This window comes from Polypterus senegalus, chromosome 1 (genome assembly GCF_016835505.1).
Source record: "Polypterus senegalus isolate Bchr_013 chromosome 1, ASM1683550v1, whole genome shotgun sequence".
NCBI lineage: Eukaryota > Metazoa > Chordata > Cladistia > Polypteriformes > Polypteridae > Polypterus > Polypterus senegalus.
This window is the reverse complement of record NC_053154.1, coordinates 299463415-299486452: the sequence shown is the minus strand read 5'-3', so window position 1 is coordinate 299486452 and position 23038 is coordinate 299463415. Positions and strand designations below refer to the sequence as shown.

Here is a 23038-nt window from a genome sequence, read left to right as displayed (position 1 = left end):
AAAAGAGAACCTCCTCCACAATACCGATCTCCTGCAGAACCTCCGTATGTTGCTGCGTCTGTAGTTCCGTCAACTCCTCTGTCATCAGTTCCTCAGAATGTGTGGCGACAAGCTCTTTAATGGCTCGTATTTCTAATTTTGGCTCGTAACTCAAGGCAAAAAAATCGACCTAGTGACGGCTCATATCTCAAAAAACTTGTATGTTGGGGCACTCGTATCTCAAGGTACCACTGTACTATCTTGTCATTAAAACCTGTTAGGTGAGAGACCTTTGACATTCCACCTCTCAAAGTTTACTGTTTGGTCATAAAGACATTGTTTCTGAACTTTTGTTGACATTTTGTAGTCTTAAGGTAGAACATTATTACATATGATAGCTTTGACCTAGATTTCATAGTTTGGCCAGGTGTTATGGCTATGAAGCCTATTGTTATGTTGGCACTTCCAGTTATTGGGGTGGAAAGAATAAATAAGAAATAGCAATGCTGTCTTTCTCTCAACCACAAGAAATCCCCAGCTCCCACCTTTCAAACCTCCGCAATATTGCCTCCCCGAGTGCGGCAGACCACACTTCACAAAGTCACAGTCCTCTGACATGCCGAGAAAGAGAGTATGTCAAGAACAAAACAAAACTCCCAGTAGTGGTGTAAAAAAAAGGTTAAAATTGAGATTTTGAAAGTTCAGTCCAAATACAATATACCTAGGATATGATCTTGGGAACATTCCCAATACAATGAACCTGGAAAAGGATTGTAAAACAGTTCCCATGGGGACTAAGATAATATATGACAGTACGTTCCCAATATAATAAATTGAGGAAAATGGAGTGAAGGAAAAAAATCTTTAAAAAAAAAAAAAAACTATACTCAATGTAATAAGTAATTTAAAGTATAATAAGTATAACAAATAAAATGAAAATAATGTATAGTTACGGCAAATGGTGCATTACAACTGATCCAAGTTGCATACAGAATCTTTTTTGCCTTGCCAGAACACGGCATAACTCATGATCATGTTTCAAAAGGATGTCGGACTAGGTCTTCTTAACCCTTTTTCTGCTTAATTCAGAGAACTAATAATGTAAAACTGACCTTCAATATCCACTTTCAGTTTGGCAGGGTACAAGAGGCTGAATCTAATTTCATCTCTGCATTGACACTGTTTAATGCTGTAGTATGCAGTGTGTTTAGCAGCTGTTGCAGGGGAGAAATCTGGAAAAATACGAACATGGTTATTTTCATATGTCATCCCCTCTTTCAGTCTGAGAAAGGAAAGTTTTGTTTAGCCTGTAGTTTGTCGAAACGAGAAGTCAGGTTTTTCGGTTTTGAGGCAATCGATCCACATATATGGTAGGCTGTTGAGATCTCAGTGTTTGATTTGAACTTCTCCCCAGTTATTTTACCAAAGAGTTCAGCTGTGAATTTCACTGGATTTTGTATTTTCGTGTTTTTTAGGGAGAACTTTACTTCTGAGTTTCCTTCTATATCTATCTTCCAGCACAGCCAGTTTGTCAGGTAGCATTTTACATTATGACTTTGCAGCCATTACATTTTTGTCAGCGACGGATGCTGATCGTTCAACTATTTCAATTTGGGTCATAAACATTTCCTTAACATTTTCAAGCTGAGCAAAAAGTACTCTAAAATATACCCTTTAACTTACTCATATTTTCTTGTATTTTTTCAAAAATTTCTGTAATGGCTCTAGTAAACTTAGTACTTAAACATTTCTTTAGGTCTTTTACATCCTGATGATGTTTCTCATTTTTCTTGTTTAGATCCTTTATTTCTTTCTTTATATCTCTTATATCTTTATTTATATCACTCTTTGTATCATTTATGTCCCCCTCAAGTTTGGCAAGCACTACCGTCAGCTCTGGAAAGTGTGTTTCAGTCTTCTCTGCACACTGTAGGTGGTGTTGTGATTCTGATTTGTGTTGATGCTGCTGACTCATGGGGGGTATATTGCTGCAGTTGACAGCGGGGATAAAAGAGCCATGACTAGTTCCAATAATTCTCCTAGAATTGACAAATTCTCCTTGCTCACCTCGCTCACAGTTTCGCTCCCATTTTTGCTTTCAGCTGGAGCCAATGCTGCTGTGTCAGGTTCTGTTCTGTTCCTGCGTCCATCTGCTTCAGGTCAGTTTATGGTAGACCTTACCATGAACCTGAGGCCGGTTTTGCCTTTGACAAAAGTTTAGCTGCTCGTAGTGCTGTGGAACTGAATTAACCTCTGACACTCTCAGAATTACTAGGCCCTGATAGCTACTCAGTGTAATTTTATGAAAATTTTCAAACAAGTTAGCTCTACTATTATTAGCAACGTTTATAGACGCTAAAGACAACAAAATTCTGCCTCAAATGCTTTGCCAAACATTAATTTCCATCTTTCCTAAGAAAAATAATGCCTTATTACAATGTGCATCAGACCAATCTCACTCCTGAATAATGACATTAAGATACTCTTCAAAGTGCTAGCTATAAGAATTGAGAAAGTGCTTCCTTATGTAATATTACAAGATCAAACCAGATTTATTAAACACAAGACACTTAGCTTCTAATCTTTGATTGTTGTTAAATGTAATATATTCACCCATTAAATCTAACGCCCCAGAGATCTTACTATTTTTTGATGCAGAAAAAGCATTTGATATGGTTGAACGGGATTACCTGTTCACCACATTATACAAATTTGGGTTTGGTCCAAACATATGCAGGGCTCTAGACTAACTTTTTGCACTGGTTGCACTGGTGCGCCTTACTTTTTTTCTTAGGTGCACCAGCACAAAAGTTAGGTGCACCCAAATTTTCAACCGCATCACATTTAACACCACAGTTTTACAAGTTCACTTTATTTATTTATTTTAATTGATGTCCATATAGGCAATATTGACTTGTAAATGATTAACTAACAATCAGGTCAATATAAAGTTCTTTATTTGAAGGCAAGCACAATTCTACAAGAAAGGTAACTTACTGAAAAAGTGTTGGTGCTTAAAGTGCTTTACTGAGCTGAAATTTAAACTTAAAAAATCTCAAGATAAATTAATTAACAAGAAAATCTAAATTAAGTGTTTTAAGGGCTTCAAACTGAACATCTCATGGCTCAATGTCTTATGGACTATCCTCCATTGCAGTCACATGCCCCTCGGATGGCCAACTCCTGTAGTTTGGCCTTCTTGATCTTTGGCCTTGACTAAACCGGCTGGCCACACTCTCTCTAGCATCAAAATCTTCCAGACTTGGGCATGAGCATACTCGACCTCAATGTGTCCAATAAGTATATTCACCGGTCTTCCTCTCTGCAAGATACTACCGTACACAATAACGCATTCCTTTGTGGCGATATCTGTGTCTCTGTCGATCAGGAATGCCATGTACGCACTGTTCGCAATTTGCACAGACGTCTTTTTTTTTAATGTATCTGCGATGACTCCTATAAATTGGGCGCACGCGACATCATTGCTATACGTCGGGTTTACGTTCAAGCCATTTTTCTTCATAAGAATTATTTCGGACTTGAATTTAGTGAAGGGAAGTTATTCTTTTGCAATATTGTTGACAACGTTAAACTAAATTATCATCTTGGCCTCGTCTGATGATCTGTTTGCTGCTGCCTGCCGCTGAAAGGCAGCGGGGAGAGGGGACACTTGAGCAGTGCATTTATCGCGGCATGTAATGTGTTTTATAGATGCATTGTGCTTTTTCAGCGTTTCAATTCTAAATGTATTAGAACCAGTCACAAATGCACTACTGCCGGCCATGGTCTTCCCACACTCTTTACAGTAAATACAGTGCATTATATTATCGGCTTTACTGTATCTTAGCCAGGGAAACTGGTCAAGCCACTCTTTTCGAAATGTATACACTTTACCCCTTTTAATTTCAGTGGGCTTGGACTCGATCGTATGTGGCTCATTATCTAATGCCGTCTTCGGACCAGGGCTTACTATAACTTGGGAGGTTGATGGCTCCGTGTCAGAGCATTGGTTATGATTTTCGGACGGATCAGGCCCTAACTTAACATTCTTAACGAAAAAGCTGTCAATCGTTCTTTTCATCTTCTCTCATAATCCGCGGCTACATCCACTGTTTACCTGATGGGCTACTCACCTCTCTCTGTCTGACTGCATCACATGCATTTTCAAACGTACACACACGTACAGGAATATCTGGACCACGGCCAATCAGAGGGGGGTGCGGGATCCGCCCTTCACTATCTCTGATTGGTTTAGACCACGATATGGGCCTAATGTGTGTCTGTTGTTGAACAACAGGGAGACTTTAAGAGTCACGGAGTTTTGTTTTTTTCCCCCTCGAACGGCTGGTCGCACTGGTGCAACCTTTGATTTTTTTGAGAAATTAGGTCGCACGTGCGACCAAATTGGTCGCACTCTAGAGCCCTGATATGTGCATAGATCAAACTACTCTATAGCTTCAGTTTGTATTAACAACATTATTTCGGACTACTTCAAACTAGACCGCAGTACTCGACATCGATATCCCCTATCATCATTGCACTTTGCAATTACCATTGAGCCACCAACACTGTTAAGAAGAACATAGTTTTCAGATTTCTCTTTCTATTTCAAAGCATCCCCATATACATTAACAAATCATTTTTTTTTGTTTTTGAAATTAGATTCAGTCATGGCCTCATTTATTTGGAATTCAAAACATCGACCTAAAGCAGAAGGGTGTATGGCACTACCTATCTTTCAGTTTTATTACTGGGCAGCAAATACACAGGCCATAAAGACCTGGAAAACAACACAGATTGATGAACATACACAACCCTGGTCTTAAACAGAATTAAAATCTTGCAGTATTTCTTTATATTCCTTCCTTTATGCTCTAGTAAATGCAAACTATAGTCAATACACTAATAATCCAACTGCCCTTCATTCACTCAAAATAATATAATAAGGAAACAATGTAGGAAGCACTTTAAGACTAGGAAGCTCTTATCTGTAGCACCTCTTCATGACAACCACTGTTTTCCATACAGTATTTAATGCTTGGAAAATGTCTGATATTAAAGCATTTTGAGACTTGTACATAGATAATGTTTTTGCATCCTACAAGCAATTAAGATTCAAACTGAACTTCTCATCAACACAATTTTTCCACTACTTTCAAGCTAGTAACTTTGCTAAATGGAACTTGCCCAATTTTCCTCTCCTTCCACCTATTTCTATTCTACAACAAATATTCATCAGTCTTGAAGACTCCGATATCATTTCTACAAATTATAAAATCATTATAATGTCCCTCCCTCTCAAAGATCCCAGGGCACATTGGAGAAAGAATCTTTCACTTAATATTTCAGAAAAGTAGTGGAAGGCAGCCAATCACAGAATATACTCCAGCTCCATATGCACAAAGCACTCTGTAATTCAACTTAAATGCGCTCAATAGAAGATTTTATCTTGTTTAAAACTATCCAAAATGTTTCTAGGGCAAGATTCAACCTGTGAACATTGCAATCTAGCTCCAGCCTCATTTTTGGGCATGCACCAAATTAAGATCAATTTGGACAAAAATCTTTAACTGCCTATCAGACTGCCTTGGTGTCACAATCACTCCTAACCCATTCACATCTGTGTTTGGTGTACTCCCAGATGGGCTTAAAGTGGAGAAGGACAAACAAATCTTAATTGCATTTACCTCATTACTAGCACGTACAATTGCCTTGCTCAACTAGAAGAATCCCACCCCACCACTTTTAAGTCGGTGGATAGCTGATGTCCTATACAGTTTGAAATTGGAAAAATAACTAATTCTCACTCAGAGGATCTGTTCAAAACTTTTTAAAAATATGGCAGGATCTAATCAATAACATTTTAGAATAATCTATATCGGTGAAAAGAATATGCTTTGTAGGTTGGCTATCCTTTCATTCTTTTGGGTAGGGGTTACATTTTGATTTGTTAAGTTTGATTTGATTATATGGATTGTTATTTGATTTTAATTAAAATCAATAAAATAAAAAAGTATACTATTAAATGTATACCATGACTTTTCAACCATTTCCACATCTTAAAATGAATCAAGATATCTATATGCCATTCTTTAATTTTGAGACACATTTGCGTAAGGTTTTATTTTTTTAATTAAATGTAATAGATTAACACTGGAATGGGTACTGTACAGTATACTGAACAAGTATTCAGTTCAGCTGGCCATGTTTAGTTTGTCTTCTTTAAAGGGAACCAGAGAAGCAATTGTAAACCAAACATTAAACTTGCTCTGAATTGTATGCTGGCACTATAAAATAATTTTAAGTAAAGATTGCAGATGTAGAAGACTGCTAAACATTTACTCTTCTGTGTTCTCCTTAGTCTACTTTTCTTCTTTTATCAAGGATGTTTTTCATGGTGTGGAGAAGTCTTCAAGCTGCCCTGCAAAACTCATGAATTTGTAGTTTTTATAACTTTAATAACTTTTTTTTTTTTATAACTTTTCTATAGTTTATAGAAACTCCAGAATAAAAAAACATGAGTCAGTCTCATCCACACTGAATTGTAGTCCACTAGGGGTCAGTCAAATGCAGTGCATGTTGTCCTTTTAATGCATTTTAATGCATTTTTGATTAAAGCATAATAATGATAATAACAATGCATTTTATTTATGTAATATATTTCCCATGCTCAAGGCGCTTCGCAGAGTCTCACGAAGAATGGCAGGGTATATATAATATTGGATACAAGTAATAACAACATAGAATACTTAAAACAGAACAGGATATATAAAGCATTAAACATAATAAAAAACAATGAACCAGAGTGAAATGCTAAATTCAATACATGAACAAATAACATAATTTGTGATATAACATACATACAAATCACCTGGAGCATCATTCTGTTCATAAATTTAAAAAGCATTAAAACAAAATTGCTTGTCATTTGGCAGACAATGATAATGATATTCCAGAATGCACTTTCTTGTTTTTCTGTGTGCATAAAAGCATTAGTAAGATCTTTTAGAAGATAACATTTTAGTAATGAGGGTGGGCAGGGGTATCATCATGTTCACTTTTGTACTAATTTGAAATAGGTTAGTGTTTCCCAAACAATTGTCAATAGCATAATTCATCCATTCCCCCAAAATTTGTTCATGCTAAACATGCATCATTTATTATTGTCAATTATGATTTTACCTTGTGTGCGTGTATGTTACAGAAGTAAAAAGTGTTTAGCCTACAGCATTTTAATATTTAACACTATACACTGGAGTCAAAAATAGATGCACTGTATGTTGTTAGTGTTTGAGTTTGTGTATTGACTGTTGCAAGCTATGTATACGTAATTCAAAATATATGGTTGTTTTATTTTTTTAGTGCACCGCTAATCCCATTAAAGGATAGAGTTAAGGTATCACAAAACTGGCGCAAAGGATGGTGCAAAAAAGAAGTCATCCTAAAATGGAAATACAAGTAAGTAATCTTGGTTTTTATGGTATGTCATCTGTAACATTTTGTAGAGATTAAATATTTGACACACTGAAAAGCATTTTCTTATTACTTAAAGAAGGTTCCAGGGTGATGCATGATTAATTAGTGAATATACAAATTCCAATAGAAATCATCTTTTATAGTAGAAATGTAATGTGTTTTGTTTCTGGTCTTTCTTATGTGTAGAGATTTGTTGCACATTATTAGACTGTCGAAGTTTTAAAAGGATTTACTCTGCAGAAAGTATAATAGTCTTGTTTCTTGCTATCTCTTTTGCAGTTTGTTACCATGGATACAGTTGGAGGACAACAAGCTCTATCTATCTCAGGCAGCAGACATCAGAATGTACCAACTGAGACCAGATGGCCGGGGGGTCCAGCGAAGGCCTATGGAAGTGTTTGCTGGTCACCAGGAAGATGTGTGCAAATTTATTTTAACAGAGTCGCACCTTATTAGTGCTGGAGGGTAATTTCTTTTTAAGTCAAATTCCATATTTTTTTAGTTATTGGATCACACAAATAGGATTTCAGGATAGTTTTGAATTTTTAATCAAGTTCTGCTTATTCATGTTTTAACAGTGGTGTATGTTTTGAAAGTTGAATTCTGAGAGTCTTGTTTTTGGTGTACATTGTAATTGCTAAGTTTGGTAGCCTGGACCTACTAATTAATTAATATTTAAAATTTTGTTTATCTGAACAACTGAAAACTTTTAAGTAAAATGTCAAGATAATTTTTCATTGTAAATTTGTCAAGAGAAATGAGTGTGAATATATGCATTAGCGTGCTCTATCGTGGACTCCTGCATCAATAGGTAATTTTTGCCTCGTGGGTAAGTTTCAGGATAGGCACTCTCTCCCTGTGATGCTGAAAAGGTTAAATGGGTCATGAAATGGATGGATATATGCGTGGGTATTAATACAAAATGATATTTTTTAAATACAATTTTTTTAGTGTCCTAATGGGAACTGATCTTACTGTAGTCTAGTGTTTGTTTATATGTAATATTGCATATACATATATGTGTATGTGTGTGTGTGTGTGTGTATATATACAGTGGTGTGAAAAACTATTTGCCCCCTTCCTGATTTCTTATTCTTTTGCATGTTTGTCACACAAAATGTTTCTGATCATCAAACACATTTAACCATTAGTCAAATATAACACAAGTAAACACAAAATGCAATTTTTAAATGATGGTTTTATTATTTACGGAGAAAAAATCCAAACCTACATGGCCCTGTGTGAAAAAGTAATTGCCCCCTGAACCTAATAACTGGTTGGGCCACCCTTAGCAGCAATAACTGCAATCAAGCGTTTGCGATAACTTACAATGAGTCTTTTACAGTGCTCTGGAGGAATTTTGGCCCACTCATCTTTGCAGAATTGTTGTAATTCAGCTTTATTTGAGGGTTTTCTAGCATGAAGTGCCTTTTTAAGGTCATGCCATAGCATCTCAATTGGATTCAGGTCAGGACTTTGACTAGGCCACTCCAAAGTCTTCATTTTGTTTTTCTTCAGCCATTCAGAGCTGGATTTGCTGGTGTGTTGTGGGTCATTGTCCTGTTGCAGCACCCAAGATCGCTTCAGCTGGAGTTGACGAACAGATGGCCGGACATTCTCCTTCAGGATTTTTTGGTAGACAGTAGAATTCATGGTTCCATCTATCACAGCAAGCCTTCCAGGTCCTGAAGCAGCAAAACAACCCCAGACCATCGCACTACCACCACCATATTTTACTGTTGGTATGATGTTCTTTTTCTGAAATGCTGTGTTCCTTTTACGCCAGATGTAACGGGACTATGACGATGTGGGTTCTGGCTCCACGCTCCCATGGCTGTTTGGGAACCCTTGAACCCAACACCGTCGATAATGAAACCGAGTGAGCCAGTCAATGGAGGCAAATTGAGCATCTGAGCAAGGGGATGGTTGAAAGTACAAAAGTGCTTTTATTAAAACAGTCAACAAAAAAACAGTGTTCCATAAATAGTGCAGGTCTTCACAATTCATTAAATAAATAATCCATAAAAAGAACGTGGAGTAAAACCAATAAATAGACACAACAATCCTTTAAAAACGAAGGTTAAAATCTTCTCCTGGAAGCAGTCTTTAAAACAACAAACAAATCCGGTGCTTTTCTGTATGCGTCTCACCTGCTTATCCCGTATGGGCCAAGCAGCAGGCAAGACGCTCTCTACAGCTGCCCTCCTCAAACACACTCAAGACTGGAGACCTCCCGATCCCTGGCTTCGGTTTGGCTCTCATCCCAGCCTCGAGACTTGGACTCCTTGGTCTCCAGGACGCTCACACCAAGGACTGCCACTCCAAGCCTCCCGACTTCCGCTGCCTTTTTGCGGCCTTCTGCGGCTCGTCGCTTTCACCTTGGTCACTCCCGCTACCTGCTCGCTCAGCGGGAGCGACATCTACACAAACACCTGGGTGTCGGCCTAACACCCAGCTTCCTCGCAGCTGCCCACGGCGCGCTCATTCGCTCGCACGTCCGCTCGCTCTTCACGGCTCTCTCCCTCTCACCGACCTGCTTCCTCTCCTGCTCCCGGTAACCTCCGTCCTCTCCTTTCCTTTCTCCGATCGTTTCTTTCTCTTCCCGAACGTTTCTTTTTTCTTCCCGATCGTTTCTTACACTCCCCACAACCGACTCGCGCTTCTTTTTAAAACGTGAGGGGCCATCACAGCTGCAGCATTAGCCACGGAGCAATCACGAATGTGGGCAGTTCCTCACCTGTGCACACGGTGAGAAACGCCCACATCGACGACTGCCCCGCGGCTCGCTACAACAACGCCCCCCCTCACAAAGCCGCCTCGGGTGCGATGATTATTTATTTAAAATCAATGGCCTTTTCTCCACGAGCTGTGGACCCATAACACCACAGGGACATTTGCCTCAAATAAAGCTGAATTACAACAATTCTGCAAAGATGAGTGGGCCAAAATTCCTCCAGAGCACTGTAAAAGACTCATTGTAAGTTATCGCAAACGCTTGATTGCAGTTATTGCTGCTAAGGGTGGCCCAACCAGTTATTAGGTTCAGGGGGCAATTACTTTTTCACACAGGGCCATGTAGGTTTGGATTTTTTCTCCCTAAATAATAAAAACCATCATTTAAAAACTGCATTTTGTGTTTACTTGTGTTATATTTGACTAATAGTTAAATGTGTTTGATGATCAGAAACATTTTGTGTGACAAACATGCAAAAGAATAAGAAATCAGGAAACCAGTCAGGGCTTTATGGCAGAGTGGCCTGTTGTAAGCCTCTCCTCAGTGCAAGACACATGACAGCCCGCATGGAGTTTGCTAAAAGACACCTGAAGGACTCTGAGATGGTGAGAAATAAGATTCTCTGGTCTGATGAGACCAAGATAGAACTTTTTGGCCTTAATTCTAAGTGGTATGTGTGGAGACAACCAGGCACTGCTCATCACTTGTCCAATACAGTCCCCACAGTGAAGCATGGCGGTGGCAGCATCATGCTGTGGGGGTGTTTTTCAGCTGCAGGGACAGGACGACTGGTTGCAATCGAGGGAAAGATGAATGCGGCCAAGTACAGGGATATTCTGGACAAAAACCTTCTCCAGAGTGCAGAGTGGACCTCAGACTGGGCCGAAGGTTTACCTTCCTACAAGACAATGACCCTAAGCACACAGCTAAAATAACGAAGGAGTGGCTTCACAACAACTCAGTGACTGTTCTTGAATGGCCCAGCCAGAGCCCTGACTTAAACCTAATTGAGCATCTCTGGAGGGACCTAAAAATGGCTGTCCACCAACGTTTACCATCCAACCTGCCAGAACTGGAGAGGATCTGCAAGGAGGAATGGCAGAGGATCCCCAAATCCAGGTTTGAAAAACTTGTTGCATCTTTCCCAAGAAGACTCATGGCTGTATTAGCTCAAAAGGGTGCTTCTACTAAATACAAAGCAAAGGGTCTGAATGAATACTTAGGACCATGTGATATTTCAGTTTTTCTTTTTTAATAAATCTGCAACAATTTCAAAAATTATTTTTTTTGTCTGTCAATATGGGGTGCTGTGTGTACATTAATGAAGGTAAAATTTAATTTAAATGATTTTGGCAAATGGCTGCAATATAACAAAGAGTGAAAAATTGAAGGGGGTCTGAATACTTTCCGTGAATACTTTCTATACCCACTGTATATATATGTGTATATATACACATATATGTATATATATATATAATGTGTAGGTGTGTTGCTGTGTTCAAGAGAGCTGTATATTCCTGATGTATTACTTTTAGTTTAGTTGACTAATGGATAAATACTTTGAGGATTTAATTAAATTTCCTAGTCGTCATGCAACATTTTAAATAAACTTTTAAGTTAAAATTTTTTTTGCTTTTGATAGAGATGGGAAAATCATTATGCACCACAGAAGAGAGCCATTTATTGTACAGTTTCTTGCTCACAACGAAGAAGTGAACTGCATTGACTGCAGGGGTAGGGTCTTGGTCAGCGGATCAAGAGATCGAACTGCAAGGGTAAGGATCCCCTTTCTGAAACATTTTAACAAGGGAATTTTTTTTCTACCTATCCTTTGTGTACATTGTTTTTTGTAAAATTTTCAGCCAACATTGTAGTTTTTTTATTAATTACATTTTTTTGAATGAGACACATTTTAATCAAAAAGATGTGTTTTCTTGGTGTTCCAAACATGGTCTATATCGAAGATTATATGTATAGAAAGATAAAATACTTAAGTACTTAAGTATTCACTCATGTGCAAAAGAGTGTGAACACCCAAATTCTATATCACAGTCAGGGATATAAGTGTAATAAGGTACTAAACTAATTTGGTATAGAAAAAACAAGAATTACATTAGGCTGGTGTGAGAATATTCAGTTTTTGTTATGTTGCAAAAGGCAGCGGCACCATTGAGCTTTGGATCCTAATACAATGAAGCAAAGAATGAAAAGACAATATGTTTTTTAACTGAAAAAATTACTACACAGGAAGGGATAAGCACAACCATGGTCTATTTAATTGCTTACCCTCTGTTCATCCTCTGGCTTCACTTCTTCCCACCAGTCCAGTGTTTGCTGTTTGCTCATCTTTAAAAATCATGCTATTGCCACTTCTGGCTGTGCCTTGGAATCACTTCCAATGTCTGGGTTAGCCTTCTATTTGCACCAGGTATACAAAGCCCCTAAAAAGCCATTGCTGAAATAGTTAATCTGGTCTTTTATAAGTTATTATATAACAGTGACTTTAAGATCCCTGACATAATCTCACAAGGTGGCTTATTATTTTGGAGTGTGTTATAAATTCACAAATATTTTAACAGTTAATTGATAATTAAAAAAAACTCAAAAAGACTGTGACTTTGCATGGATAACAGTGTGCTTCAAAGTGAGTAACAAGAAATTATTCAGGATGCTTAAATATATTCTTGGCCAGGTCCTGCAATATCCAGATATCCTTCCTTTGACTCATGGCCATGTTTAACAATACAGCAGAAGTGGAATGAAAATGGCATGTATATGAATATAGAAAAATATAAACATTTTGCTGTTACAAAAGAACTACTGTTCATAATAAGTTTGTGAGAAATAATTTTCTTAATGTTGTTTAATTTTTAAATAAACTGCACGCTTCCCTATACCCACTCCCGACCCCCTACCTGGGGAGCGCAACACACCAGCCACTTTGTGTCTTTGCCGCTCGCATTGTCAAGCGGGGGGCTGAACGCACGCTAAGGAGATGCAGTCACTCCTCCGAAACCCTACCTTAAGCAGTGATACAATGAGAAACAAATACATTTTTTTTTACCTCCTCTGTGCTCGATCTGCTGCTGGCTTGCTGCTGCTGCTGCCGTGCTGCTTAATCTGCATGTTGCGCAGCGCTTTGAACATTTAAAAGCCTGTACAGTAGCCGTCCTTTTGTCTCACTGCCTTGTCTCGTGGGATGTTAAAGTGTCTCCGAGAAGGTCACGTCTCAACCCGAGATTTTTTTATATAATAGGGAGAAATCTCTTGATGTGTACATTTAAAATTGATCTACTTAAATAAAATGAAAATATTTGTGCTGGCAGAAACCAAAATATCCTTATTCCTGCTACCTGTCAATCATTTGTTGTTGCTACCTTTCTACTTATAGACTTGCTTGACATTAACAAGAAAAGATTAACTTCTGAGTCATAAAAAACTATTCTTAAATTAGTTGATTTTACTTTACTTTATTTGGTGAACCCCTTACAGATTAAGTATCAACACAAACAGCAATATAAAGGACAACAGTAATCATCTTTTACCAATTGCCCCCACATACATTTCGACATATTAATGTGAAGAGACTCTTAAAGTCAGAATGTTAACTTAACGTATTACACATCTTGTAGATAAGTGGTTGCAAAATCTGCAAGTCCTGGTCAAGACTAGCCTAAGTCTTTTACTGTCTGGAAAGCGAATGAACAAAGGATGAGTGAATTTTTTTTTGATAGAATTTTATTTGCCCCAATGCGGAAAAATGGCTTTTTACAGAAGTTTTTTAAATAAATACATAAATAGGTAAATAAATACATACATACTGTGCATACATGCATCCATATATTTACACCAGAATGATTAAAAAGAAAGAAACCTTCTGAATTGGCTGTCACAATCACAGTGAGGCATTATGCTGGTTAATTTCTGTTGGTATAGAGGAGTGCCAAAAGCGTTTTTTGACACACTTTTGCTGAATAATGTGTTGGCAGAAAGTCCTCAGTGTTAGTGTGTCAGAGAGAGAATGTGCATTCTCTCCTTTGCTACTACAGTGGAACCTCGGTTCACAAACGTCTCGGTACATGTACAACTCGGTTTACAACCAAACAGTTCGCCAAACTTTTGCTTTGGTTCACGACCACACACTCGGTATATGAACAAGCCAGTTTCCCTTCCGGTTCGTACGCACCGATTACTGTATTTAAGCACGTGTTGAGCCACTCCCTGTTCATTGTTCTCAGTCAGACGTGCATGCTTTACCTGTGATCTCTTTGTGCTCTACAGTATTTCGTGTGCTTTTTCAGTTAACCATGGCTTCTAAGCAAGTGAAGAGTGGTGAGAAGAAAGTTTTGAAGAAAATTGAAATCGAAGTAAAGAAAGAAATTATTGAAAAGTTTGAGCGTGGTGTTCGTGTTACTGATCTTGCCGCCGAGTACAAGAAGTCAAAATCTATGACTTCGACTATTCTAAAGGAAAAATAATCTATTAAAGCAGCTAATGTTGCAAAAGGAGTTACAGCATTAACCAGGCAGAGGCCTCAAGTGCTGGAAGAGGTGGAAAAACTGTTGCTAGTGTAGCTGAACGAGAAGCAACTTGCAGGGGATAGCGTAAGCAAGGTGATGTTATGCGAGAAAGCCAGGAAGATTCTTGGCGATTTGCCGCAAAACTATCCTTCTACGAGTGCCGAAAGTGAGGAATTTAAAGCCAGTAGAGGATTGTTTGAAAAGTTTCGCAAAAGAAGTGGCATTCATAGTGTGGTAAGGCATGGAGAGACTGCTAGTTCCGACGCTGAAGCTGCGAAAGAATTTGTGAAAACTTTCACAAAATTAGTGGAGGACGAAGTCTACATCCTGCAACAAGTCCTCAACTGTGACAAGACCGAATTGTTCTGGAAGAGGATGCCGAAGAGGGCCTACATTACCCAGGAGGAGAAGGCTATGCCCGGCCATTAACCAATGAAGGACAGGTTAACCGTTTTGCTGTGTGCTAACGCTAGTGGCAACGTAAAAATCAAGCCTCTACTCGTTTACCAATTTGAGAACCCTCATGTTTTCAAGCAGCACAATGTAAACAAAGCCAGACTGCCTGTGATGTGGAGGGCAAACGCAAATTTTAATGCGTAGAAAAAGCAAGTCACATTAGACCGTTATTTCACTAAGTCTGGTCCACCAGCTAAACGGCTAAAAACACCAGAAACCCAAGAAATCACAACAGAGAAAACACCTGAAGGAAAACATCCCTCCATCGCAGAGCCGGACTCTCTCTCAAAACTGTAACCTCCTCTCCACCCAGTTCCTCCTCACTTCATGCCAGAACTCGACTCATTCAAGGTTAGTTTTCTTGGTGGTTTATGGTTTTTGTATTACCGATTTTTTTTAAAGTTAATTTTTCAGTTTGTAGCGTGAATTGTTGCAATGTTACTTTTCTCTTTTTTTAAATGTTAGTTTTTTTTCCCTGTGCTTAAAACTCATTAAAAAAAGTGTTTACAGGGAGTGGTTCGTAGTGTTTTTTTGTAATGTTACTTTTCTTAGTGGTTTATTAAATTACAGATTTTTCAAATGTTTCTTTTTTTCCCTGTGCTTAAAACTCATTTTAAAAAAAGTGTTTACTGTATAACGATCGGGTTGTAAGGCTATTAGCGTGAACTCCTGCAATGTTACTTTCTTGGTTGCTTGTGGTTGGTTTTTAAATAAAGTTTGGATCTGTTCAAATGTTCCTTTTTTTTCCCTGTGCTTAAAACTCATTAAAAAAAGTGTTTACAGCGATCGGGTCATAAGGCTATAGTGCGAACTCTTGCAATGTTAGTTTTCTCTGTTGTTCAAGGTTTTCTTGGTGTTATTCAATGTTTTTACATTTAGTTTACTACTAGCAAAATACCCGCGCTTCGCAGCAGAAAAGTAGTGTGTTAAAGAAGTTATGAAAAAGAAAAGGAAACATTTTAAAAATAACATAACCTAATTGTCAATGTAATTGTTTTGTCACTGTTACGAGTGTTGCTGTCATCAAGGATTTGATTATCATTATTTCTTTCAATCAGGTTCGTATTTGGAGGACGTGTTGTTTTGAAGTTACATTCCGTGTTTGACAACCATTGTAAAGATAACAGGTTTCATTCATCGAAGTGTTCACTACGCAAATCGCTACTCCTGAATGTAAGATGTTTAACAGGCATTCCCGGTATTAACTTGTGCTAAACGTACCATGGTGTGACATAAGGGGAGCTGACTGTAAAAAGGCAAGAAAGTGCGTATTTTAAACGAAAGGGAGAAGACAGCGAAGGAGCGGAAAAGTGAGAAGGAAAACTGTTTAAATAAAGAGCTAGGAAGGTGACTGGAAAGAACCAGCCAGCGGTAACGCAAGGAAGACTTCGTAATAAGGACGGTTCGGTGCATGTAGAAGGTGTAACAATAAGATTGTTAAGGCTTATGATAATGTTCCCGCATGGAGGAATTAGAGAGACGCACTGGGAGAAGTATAAACTGAACCTCTGTACAGTTTCGTTTATTTTCGGGTTGTAATGTTCATCAAATTACGTATCATCTGGTCCATTGGCGGACCGTGCATCTCACACCTAGGCCTTCAGTAGTGCTCCGTCGGAATCAACCCACCCCATAAAAACTAATTTCTGGTTATAAAAACCATCTTAATATGCAGAAATACAGTATAAAGTGCCACTGCATCGCAGATAGATAACTCCTGTAGCCATAATTAATGCCTTTATTAAATAGATAAACCAGGGGTTAACAAGTTCCTTTCTACTGCAGCTACAGCCGCGACACACATAAAAAACATCAATAATAACTCATAAACTTGCAATATTATTTAGGAAAATCACAACATTTTACTCACCAAAAATTCAGATTATTTGTAAACAAAATCCATCGTCCTCTCTTTCCTCAAAAACAGTTCAATTACTCTGTCGTACAGATTATCCATGCGCTTTAGTTCCATCAAAAAGTCCCTTTATATCGCCATCGAAGCTAATGCTGAAAGTTGAACCTGCCCTGTCGTATTTCTGGCATAAGTTTTAATTTGCTTTAGGGCTGAAAATGTCCGCTCGACAGAAGCAGTGTTCACGGGAATGGTTCTGAGACCAATCCAATCTGTCATTGTTGTGGACCCAAAAGTAGTTGTAGGAGTGTAAACAGCCCTGCAAGCAGGTCCAGGAAAAACTCGGGAGTTGGTGGTGTAAAAATACCTCACACTGTTCAATTCCTTTCGAATTAGTGTGATGTTGAGGTGTCACCTGTTGCACGGCTGCGTTTGGGTGTTAATTTGGGATCCAGTGGTGGTTTTTCATGGGGTGGGCGTGCGCTGTATCAGTGCATGCTTCCAGCCTCTCTAAGATGCAATTATTTTTGCACCAAGAAGCAAAGTTCTCTACATGACTCCTATAAGATCCCCTTTATCAATACACTCCGTAAGTGCAAAATCACCTGAGAATTTCTGCAAGTGACTTGACCTGCTGTTATGTTTGTTGTCTGAGGTGTACATAGAGAAGAGAAAAGGAGACAGGACTGATCCTTTTGGTGCCCCAGTGTTGCTCACGTCCGTATCAGAAACACAGTCCTTGAGTCTGGCAAACTGCGGTCTATTAGACAGACAGTCCATTATCCAGGACACCATAGGCTCATCCACCTGCATTTTTCTGAGTTTACCCCTTAACAGGGATTGGCTGGATGGTATTGAAAGCAGTGGATAAATCAAATCACAGAATCCAAATAGTGCAGCCAGCTTTGCTCATGTGATTATAAGCCTACTGGAACAGGTAGATAAATGCATCCTCCAGAGTATGACAGCTAGTTAAAAGAAATGCCTTTGCTTCCTGTGGCACTTCAGATATCTAATTTCTGATTCAGTGCATTGTTGCAAACATGGTTGCCTTGTTTGCCACTCCCTTATAATTAGTATTTTTTATTGTAGTTCAGTTTGCTGTATCAATAGACTTTGACTCTAACAAATTTACTGATTGATTCAAATAACACGTCAAAGTAATCTTTGTGCTTTCTCACAGTGGAGAAATTTCTTATTTCTCTGGCAGTTTACCTGGTATGTGTTTTTATAAGCTTTGTTTATTATAGACTAGCAAAATACCCGCGCTTCGCAGCGGCGAAGTACTGCCTTAAAATTTTTATTAAGAAGAAAATTAAACCTTTTTAAACTGAGGGAAAATATACCAATAATTATTTGTTAAGGATCTCTTTGTATACCACATTGTGAGTTTGGCCCTCCGGTGGTAATATGACCAAGCTGTGCGCTGAGCTTACTCTTGAGCATGCAACGTACAGTTGGCCATGTGAACAGTAATCTTGTTTCAAATCTCACAGCTTGGATTGCTGCTGTCATAATCGGTTTGAGTTTCATGGTTTGTTTCAATTACGACAGTATTTGTAGGACGTGTTGAAGAGACATTCAGCATCTGTCAATCGTTATAAGTATACAACCGGTTTCATCGATAACTTCACATCCAGCTTTTAAGAGTTTAAACATTCATAAACATCAAAGTGTCCACTACTGAAATCGTCACCTGTGAATCTAAGATGTTTAAAAGGCATTGGCGGTTGTCGAAAGGTGCAAAATATTTGGCAATTACGGTACAGTTGAAAGCGACAACCAAACAATTCAGCGGCAGCCATCAACTCACATGCAGATCCATAGGTGAAGGGCTTAAGCATTTCACTCTTATAGTGCTCCTGTGTAGAATTATCTCCTGTACCGTCATCAGTCCACACCTTGAACCTGTCCCAGTCATTCAATACATAAGACACAGTGTTCCTCCGGATATCAAGAGTGAGCCTGATATGGCCATGCAATATGTAACAAAGAGAATGGAAAAGGTAGGTGCCATCTTTGGGCATGGAAACCACTCCGTAAGTGTTTCTTTGATCGATGGTGATCACCTCGATAGACATGTTAATGGGGTTATGGTTGGAGTGATAAAGGAAATGGGTACCTGAACAATGTAAAGTAAGTCTAAAATACCTACACAATAACTATAATTGTAATAAATGAACAATAAAACAGTGGAGAAGCCGTGGATTAAATAAAAAGGCTGTAGTTATCAGCAGGGAGACGTGAATCCCGTGGTGAAGCAAGGAAGGGAATGTAGAGACTGGAGCGACGGATGGCCTTATATAGGCAGGCAGCCAACAACGTGGGAGGCTTTGGGATGGGGGACCCAACGCCGCCTCACACGGTCACCGAGCTGTAGGCTATGGACGTATATATGTACGTAAGTAGGATTCAGTTAGCGCTGGGAACCCGCGTACCAAATTTCTTGAAGATGGGCCCATAAGTAACAAAGACTGTTGAAAAGTTCAATATGGCAGCCGACAGGGGCATCATACCACTGAAATAAGTACCAAATTTTATCCTTCTACCTACATGGGAAGTTGAGTGAGTGAGTGAGTGAGTGAGGGCTTTGTCTTTTATTAGTATAATAAAGTATATAGTAGTAGTATAGTATAGGCATGATATATAAAGATGATTCAAATATCATGTAAAATCAACCATTTTAATAAGATTGGCATGATATATAAAGATGATTCAAATATCGTGTAAAATCAACCATTTTAGTAAGCTTTTCAATTATATATGACCTGTGGATTCAGCAGACCCCTGTAACAAGTGCTCATTGTTGATGTGGCTCTCATGTCCAGAGTAAGTGTTAACTGATATTGTTATCAGCTATTTAAAGGTCGTTTTTGATTATTGATGTTTTTTAGCCAACCAAGAGATGGAACACTGTTTTACAGCCATCCAGATTCCAATAACACATTTAGGAAGTGATCTGAGGCAGTGACAGAGTCCCTCAATCCAACATGGTTATTGTGCCTTTGTTACTGTCATGTTTTGCTTGTATCTTTCATCAAAACAGTCTGTTGTTAATGATTTTTTTGTATTTTGATACAAAACTGTTAAAGAAGACTTTCACATTAGCAGCAAACCCAGACAGCTTTTGCCAGGCAATGAGTAGCAGAAAGCATCTTCTTTGACATTAAGGTTACCCTGGCAACAGGTGCAATCTAAGAGGCAGATATGTAAGTTGTTTCTATGTAAATTCATCTGTCTGTACCTATTTACTTGCTTGTTTTTTTGCCATTTTCATGGGTTTTTGTAATTTTAGATCTGTGCATAAAAAATACAGTGGATCCTCAGGTCACGACCGTAATTCATTCCAAAATTCTGGTCGCAACCCGATTTGGTTGTGACCCGAAGTAATTTCCCCCATAGGATTATATGTAAATACAATTAATCCTTTTCAGACCATACGAACTGTAAGTAAATATATTTTTTTTAAAGATTTTTAACCACAAAAATAGTTAATTATACCATAGAATGCACAGTGTAATAGTAAACTAAATGTAAAAACATTGAATAACACTGAGAAAACCTTGAACAGAGAAAACTAACATTGCAAGAGTTCACAAAGCTACAGCCTTATGAACTGCTCACTGTAAAGACTTTTTTTTAATGAGTTTTAAGCACAGGGAAAAAAATGAACATTTGAGAAATCCTTAATTTATACAAAAACTAACCATAAACAACCAAGAAAACTAACCTTGCATGAGTTCTGGCATAAAGGAAGTGAGCAGGAAGCTGGGTGGAGAGGAGATTACATTTTTGAGGTAAAGTCCCTCTACACGATGCACGTCTGACCGAGAACAATGTACTACAGGGAGAGACTGAACATGTCCATAAATCACTGGCGCGTACGAACCGGAAGGGAAACGAAATAGAGCTCAAAGAGTTCACAGCAAATGCACAGGGAGAGACTGAACACGTGCAGAAATTATCTGTGCGTACAAACCGGAAGGGAAACTGGCTTGTTCGTCACTCAAGTGTGTGGTCGTGAACAGATGCAAAAGTTTGCCAAACTTTTTGGTCATAGCCTGATTTGTACGTGTTCCGAGAGGTTCGTGACCCGAGGTTCCACTGTATGTATATCTCTGCCTTGTGGCTGTATTGACCTTGGGAGCAAGATCTGGTATCATCTTTTCCTTTTTTCATCTAATTTCATTCATTTAGTGTGCTCATATTATTTTTACAATGAAAATGTAAAAAAAAAAAAGATTTCTATTTTCTGTGTTTTCACAATTTTAGACTATAGTGCCATTCATAGCAGATATAACTGCAAAGAACATTATCATTTATTTCTTAAAAGAAGCACATTGTCTTACGTAGTTCAAAGTGTTTTACAAGTTTATTAAAAAAAAAAAAGTAACAAGAAAAGAAACAAAATTTAAAAATAGATAAAAATAAGAATGAATAAATGACAAACCAGAAATAATAGATAGGAATAAATCAGTATGCACTCACAAAACATAGATACACAGGTAATAAAAACAAATCTACATACAGTATAAGGACTCTGTGTTTTCTAAGTTTCTAAAGATAAGTCTAGTGCTAGGTTCAGATGGCCAGGAAAGACAAAAAAAAAACACTTCAGGGGCACAATGCTGATAAATTTATACTGAATTAGAGATATAAAAACTTGATTTCATGAAATCTCACTACTTTTATCCACTGCCACTATGGTGTATCCATGGTGTATGGTGTATTGCTTTGAGTGATCTTTTGCCTTTTTTAATGTTCACTACCAATTATTTTATTAAATTGCATTTAATTTCAAACTGTTCAGGCTGCACTTTTTAACTAGTGTGGTTTATATTGTGACAAACCCACAAGAGTGGTGTCATTAGCAAATTTGACCGTTCTTACAGAATCTGTAAGTGAAATAAAGTATATAACCTTTTTCCCAGTTCTGCTCTAGCTTAAATGAGTATACTTTTGACTGTCAGTCCCACAGTAAACCATTAATTTACATTGATAAATCTACTACAGGAAGTCCCCGCGTTACGTACAAGATAGGGACTGTAGGTTTGTACTTAAGTTGAATTTGTATGTATGTCGAAACAGGTACATTATTTTAATAAATGCTATTGTTGACCGACTATAACTAAGTGCTCTGCCAATGAATGATGGAGTTTCACCTCTCTCTGACCTTTTTATTATTTTTACTTTATTTTCAATGGTGATGGTTTTCCTCTTCTTTACTATATCACCAGCACTTGCATCAGATTTGTGTTTCAGAGACATTCTTGAAGGGTGAAGACAAAAGGTTAAGATGAGCTCTTCTGCACAGCACTGTACATGCTATCACAGCAGGAAGGCACCCGTCGTCAACATGTCTGATGTACTGACAAGAGACAACTTCCTGCTATGTACTGTGAACGCTGGCCCCAGCACAGACAGACGGACGACATATTTTGCACCACGCACTGTTTATTTACAATTATTTACAATATCAAGTCCAAATCACGTGCACTCACAACCCCAGCGCCCTTGGCACTGAATCCCCCAAAGTCCAGGGCCCACAGTCACAGTGCCTTCCTGGCCGCCTCCTGTCCTCTCTCTCCAGCTCTGTCCGCTTCCTCCCGACATCCACCAATGACTGGAGGGAGGCGGCCCCTTAAATAATGCCCCCGGATGAGCCCCAGGTGTTTCCGGCCTCTTCTCCTTAGCCACGCCCCAGCGTGGCGGAAGTGTCGGCTGCTTTCCTGGCGGCTCTCCGGGCGCCACACAAAGTCTTGCCACACCAGGAAGTGCCGGGCTCCCGGGATAATTAGGCACCGGGGCGCCGCCTGGCGGTGGCCACGGGTCCCTACCGGGCTGGGCTTCAAGCCCTGTACCCGAGGCCCCCTGCCTAACCAGGCCGGGCGCCCCACTCAGTCTGGAGGAGGTACACGCCCTCCTCCGGTCTTCCAAGGCGTCCCGGCCGGGCTCCATCCCCGGCCAAAGACCACACAGGGTAAACCGGCATCGGGGCGCCGCCTGGCGGTGACCATGGGT

The 23038-nt window shown here is 38.9% G+C and overlaps 1 protein-coding gene across 1 annotated transcript in view; it reads left to right on the top strand.

Annotated features, from left to right (window-relative positions):
• Positions 1–23038, top strand: part of fbxw4 (F-box and WD repeat domain containing 4) — a 243968-nt gene that overhangs the window by 59061 nt on the left and 161869 nt on the right. The window contains exons 2-4 of the mRNA XM_039734850.1: positions 7342–7437; positions 7735–7920; positions 11832–11964. Of these exons, the coding sequence (XP_039590784.1) occupies positions 7342–7437; positions 7735–7920; positions 11832–11964 (415 nt within the window). The remainder of the gene's footprint in view (positions 1–7341; positions 7438–7734; positions 7921–11831; positions 11965–23038) is intronic.